The sequence below is a fragment of the Mus caroli genome, chromosome 5, assembly GCF_900094665.2.
Source record: "Mus caroli chromosome 5, CAROLI_EIJ_v1.1, whole genome shotgun sequence".
NCBI lineage: Eukaryota > Metazoa > Chordata > Mammalia > Rodentia > Muridae > Mus > Mus caroli.
Window position 1 is genome coordinate 85,704,724 of NC_034574.1, and position 5,303 is coordinate 85,710,026.

Here is a 5,303-nt window from a genome sequence, read left to right on the forward strand (position 1 = left end):
CTCCGGGGTACTGGTTAGTTCATATTGTTGTTCCACCTATAGGGTTGCAGACCCCTTTAGCTCCTTGGGTACTTTCTCTAGCTCCTCCATTGGAGGCTAGGCAGTATTTAATATCAAGCTCTACCTACAGCCCTGTAGTTTAAATTTTGATAAATTCTGCCAAAAACCTCCAAAAATATTTGTTCAGACCACAAGCACCATCTTGCCAGGCAGTGCATCTGGCCCAAGGCACTGTTCCTATTAAACAGATGCTGCATGTCTTCCAAATAGACACCTCTGCGATGGCATAAGCAGGAGGGACTTAGAAAGTGTGGGTGTAAGTGGGACCAAAAACAAATCTATGTTTTTTTAAAAAAAAAGAAAAAGAAAACCCAAAACTCACAATAATATGAGCAGTGCAAAATGTTTTCTCACTGCTCAGAGAGAGCTGGGCTAACACAATTTACTGAGATTTTCTTAAACAGCAAAGTGATGTACAAAGTGTATTAAAGGATATTGGCTTTAGCATCAGAAATTGCAAGGATCAAGCCTCAGCTATCCTGTTCACTATGTGACATGGGACTTACTGTGTCATCAGGCCCCACACTCCCATGCTGCTGTGAAGGCGGCATGAAGACAAATAACAGTGAGCGAGTTCTTAGTGGATGCCATTGAGTATTAGTAACATGCTTACACTCATTGTACAAATGTTTGTTGTTAGAAAAATAGTTCTTGTGTGTGCATGCATGTGAGTTTCCCCCCTATTGCTGGGGACTGAACCCAGGGCTTTCATTAGCTAGGCAAGTACGCTATCACTGAGCTAACTCCCCAGCCCTGGAGACTGCTCTGTATACTGTACCTTGGTTCTTCAGCTGTAAATCTTCTACCAGGGTTTGCAAACTTTCCAGTCTGTTCTGCAGTTTTTGGCATGTTTTTCCTGTTGTTTCTAATGACGGAGACTGTGAATCTATTAGAAAATTGCTTAGATGTGATATTAAAAGTCTATTCAATATTTATTTTGTAAATCTTCAAATTACAAGTCAAACAACTTTTCTTATGAAAAATTTAAAACACTATTTTAAAATAAAAATGTTTCCCACTTAAATAGAGCAATACTAGCTTATTTGGTTTTGTTTGAAATCAATTTGATTTACTATGATTCAATTACATAGTATTAAACAAATTCATGAGAAGTTAGCGATATACTATATGTGTCAGCTAGACACCAAACCTGAGTAGTTTCTAATTGGGGGCTTCTCGGTGTGTGCCTATCACCTGGGTGTGGATGGTCTATGTGGTGGGAAAGGGCTGTATGCATGCTGACACAGCATAATGACCCTACAATGCTGTGGCAGCAACTGACAAGGGCCCAGAGGCACGAAAGCTGTCTCTACTAAGTGTGTGAAGTTCTGTCAGTTTCTGAAAATACTTGGCTAGCAAATGGATCTCAGCCCCCAACTAGATGAATAATTTTGAAAACATTTTTATTGACTTACTTTTTATTCCAAAGTACCTTTTCATTCTAAATTAAAGATAATCGTCTAAATGTTTCTCAGTTCAAGAGGATGAGCAGCAGTATCTTAGAACAAATCTTAAGATTTCTTCAAAATTAGGATAGATTAGGAATCTTTGAACAAAAATAATATGTAGCATGATGCGTGGTGAGGACCTGCGAATGGGGGAAATGTCCTATCCCTGTGCAGTTACAGGCACTGCCGCTCCTCTCGCCATCACTCTGGACCGGTCACAGCGGATTCTTACACGTGTGTGCTGGGTTTGCTTTCTTTCACATGGGCTATTACTAGGTAGCCACAGAGAGGGCATCGCGATGCAGTCATGAACTGGGTAATTAGGTAGCCATGGATAGCTGTGGTTTACTATGTATGGAGAGAAGGCCTTGGACTTTGGAGACCTGCTTTCTGTGGCCTGACTGAGGACACAAAGAGCTTAGAATCAAAAGATACAGAGTATATTGCATATAACAGTAAAGAGTAACATGTACTCAAATAGGATTAGGTTCTGATTTTTATACCTTTTTAGGATCTAGAAATATGTATGGCATAGAATATCAAAAGACTAAGATGTTTTGACTATGACCCAACACCTTGTGTGGCTTATTTCTTATCAACGGGAACGATGGGCTGGTTTTGATCACTGCTGTATAGAATGGAAGACATTTCAAGTACAATTTGACCTATATGCAACTCACATATTTTAAGGCACTTAGTCCAAATCAAATTATTTTTTAATTTTTTTTATAAAACAAAAGCTGAATTTAAAAAATTTGATGAAATTTTTAATGAGTTTGTATAGCAGACATTTACACTTAAAAAGATGTTGGCTGAAGGAAAACCCTACTTTAACTGAGCAAGAATGGAAAGTCTCAGCACTTAGACACAAAGTATTATAAAATTTATTAAACCAACAAATAACAGCAACAAAAAAACAAGAAAAAGATTCGATGTTCATGTCACAAAAGTGTAAAAGTGTATTTATATACAATATTTAAACTTTTATTATACTAAGGCATGAGTGTGTATATGCTGCAATAGCTGTCTAATTTAAACACCATATTACTTAATAGCACCAACTTCAGGCTACATATGGGCAGTGTGTGCAGAATCCCACAATCCCCTGGATTAAGAAAAAATATAAGATACAATTTGCTAACACATGAAACTCAAGAAGAACGAAGACCAAAGTGTGGACACTTTGCTCCTTCTTAGAATTGGGAACAAAACACCCATGGAAGGAGTTACAGAGACACAGTTTGGAGCTGAGACAAAAGGATGGACCATCTAGAGACTGCCATATCCGGGGATCCATCCCATAATCAGCTTCCAAACGCTGACACCATTGCATACACTAGCAAGATTTTGCTGAAAGGACCCAAATATAGCTGTCTCTTGTGAGACGATGCCGGGGCCTAGCAAACACAGGAGTGGATGCTCACAGTCAGCTATTGGATGGATCACAGGGCCCCCAATNGAGGAGCTAGAGAAAGTACCCAAGGTGCTGGGGGGATCTGCAACCCTATAGGTGGAACAACATTATGAACTAACCAGTACTCCCCCAGAGCTCGTGTCTCTAGCTGCATATGTAGCAGAAGATGGCCTAGTAGGCCATCAGTGGAAAGAGAAGCCCATTGGTCGTGCAAACTTTATCTGCCTCAGTACAGGGGAACGCCAGGGCCAAGAAGTGGGAGTGGGTGGGTGGGGGAGCAGGTGGGGAACTTTTGGGATAGCATTGGAAATGTAAATGAAATAAATACCTAATAAAAAAAAAGAAAGAAAGAAATCAGCCAACCCCATCGGCAATACCAGATCCTTCTTACCTTTTGCAGAGGTGGGTGAGTGAATAGGCTTGGTAGAGCGATACTGTGGTGTGGAGTTCACTGACTCCTCAGCTGAGCTAGTCAGGAGGGAGTGCACTGGAGACTTCTTAGGAGAAGAACTGAATGAACGAGAAGCTGACATTTTCGCAGATGGACTTGCTAAAATTGCATAAGGACAAAGGTAAAAAAAAATAGTTAAAAACAGTGCACTGCACTTAATAAAGAACCCCCCCCCCCCCCCCCCCAACCCCCCCCCCCCCCGCCAATGACAGGGTTGGGAGGAAAATACCTAAAGTTTCTGGTTAGAACTTTAAACAGTTATGACCTAAAAAGGGTTGTACCTCATATGATAGGTTAATTGTGGGAAGCCACATGTGCCGTTGCAGGGTGGCGCTGGCTTCCGCTGGCCACCACACATACATAGGCAGTAAAGTTCTTTTGCCAAGATGAGGTTTTGAGAATTAACCAAAATTAACCAATCAGATGAGAGACATGTTAACCAACCAGAAGTAGGCATGCAAATGAGGTGATAAGCATAACCCAAGCACAACCAATCCGGGTGTGAGACACGCCTCTCCTAGGCCTATATAAGCAGCACCAGTTCTGGGCTTGGGGTCTCTTCGCCTCTGCAATCAAGCTCTCCCAATAAATGTGTGCAGAAGGATCCTGTTGCAGCATCGTTCTTGCTGGTGAGTCAGGGCACACGCAAGAAGTGGTGCCAGAAACCCGGGAAAAGAAACATCTTCAAGCACGAGCGAAGACCCCCTGCTACAGGGAGGATTCAGAACTGCATCATGGTGAAGGAGCGGTTAATAAAGTGTTCCCGTAAAACAGACTGCTGAGAAGGATCCGGAGTGGATTCAGAACTCTTCAGCTGGGGAACAGTGGTAATGAAGTGTTCCTGCAAAACAGACTGCTGAGAAGGATCTGGCTGTGTGGATTCAGAACTCTTCAGCTGAGGAACAGTGGTACCAGTAAATCTCCCAAATTGATCCCCGGGTTAAAGGGGGATATGTTTTTTAAGAAAAGGAAAAGAAAAAGGAGGAAAAATAAAAGGAATCAGTGATAAAGGAAAGGAAATAGTGAAGGAAAGGAAAAAGGAAAGGAAGGAAAGAAAAGATTGAGACGATAAGGTTCCCGGCTTTGGGACAAGTTAAGGTTCATGAGTTATGCTTTTTNNTCCCATTGACCCTTTGTGGGTAGGTCTGATAGTTTTGGTCTTGTTTGTTCTGATATATGGACTCTGTTACTGTTTGAAACTGTGTGTAGGGGCAGTCAAGACAGGTCAGAAAATCCTTACAGAGCAACAAGAGAGTATGTTGGAAGAGGAGAAGGGCTTAAAAAGAAAAAAGAAAAAGAAAGACACAGTGTTATTAGGTGGACAGAAAGGACAAAACAAAAGAGCCGAGGCGGAGAAGGAAGGCGAATTAGCTTCTGCGCCCCCTCCCTATACCTCCTCGGCAGCCACCTATAGGCGGACCTTCTGTCCGGAGGTTTGGAGAGAGGTTAGATTCTCCTTGCTGGGATGTCCTATTTTCACCGACCAAGCAGGGCAGAGATAAATCCAGCATGGGATAGGGATATGCTGCTTGGCCAAGGTCGCTTTGCACAACAACAGACAGGATATCCAGTGCATGTGTTTGAGCAGGTGCCATAAGGGCGTGGAAATCATTGCCCACCTGTGTTGACAGCATTGCAGAACTCCAGAGAGACAATGAGGCACTGAATCAGGTAAGAGAGGAGTGCTCTCAATTGGTTTGGGAGAGAGGGTCTGTTTGTGTTTCCCCAGGATCACCGACGACAACAGCTGTGGGTCCCAGAACGGCTGACCAGAGCAATTCAAAACAAGCAGAGCTATGAGGACGTGGATGTTCCTGTGGCTGGAGGTGCTCCCGCTAGTGAGAACTGAAGAGCTCTGTGTTCCTGAAACCATGCCGTTGACGCATTCAGGTGTTTCCTCAATTCTTTACATCTAATGCCAGATTTTAAG

General features: G+C 42.6%; 1 protein-coding gene across 1 annotated transcript in view; it reads right to left on the reverse strand.

Annotated features, from left to right (window-relative positions):
• Ccdc158 (coiled-coil domain containing 158) overlaps positions 1-5,303 on the reverse strand; it is a 66,308-nt gene that overhangs the window by 725 nt on the left and 60,280 nt on the right. The window contains 1 exon segment of the mRNA XM_021162407.1: positions 839-925. Within this exon segment, the coding sequence (XP_021018066.1) occupies positions 839-925 (87 nt within the window).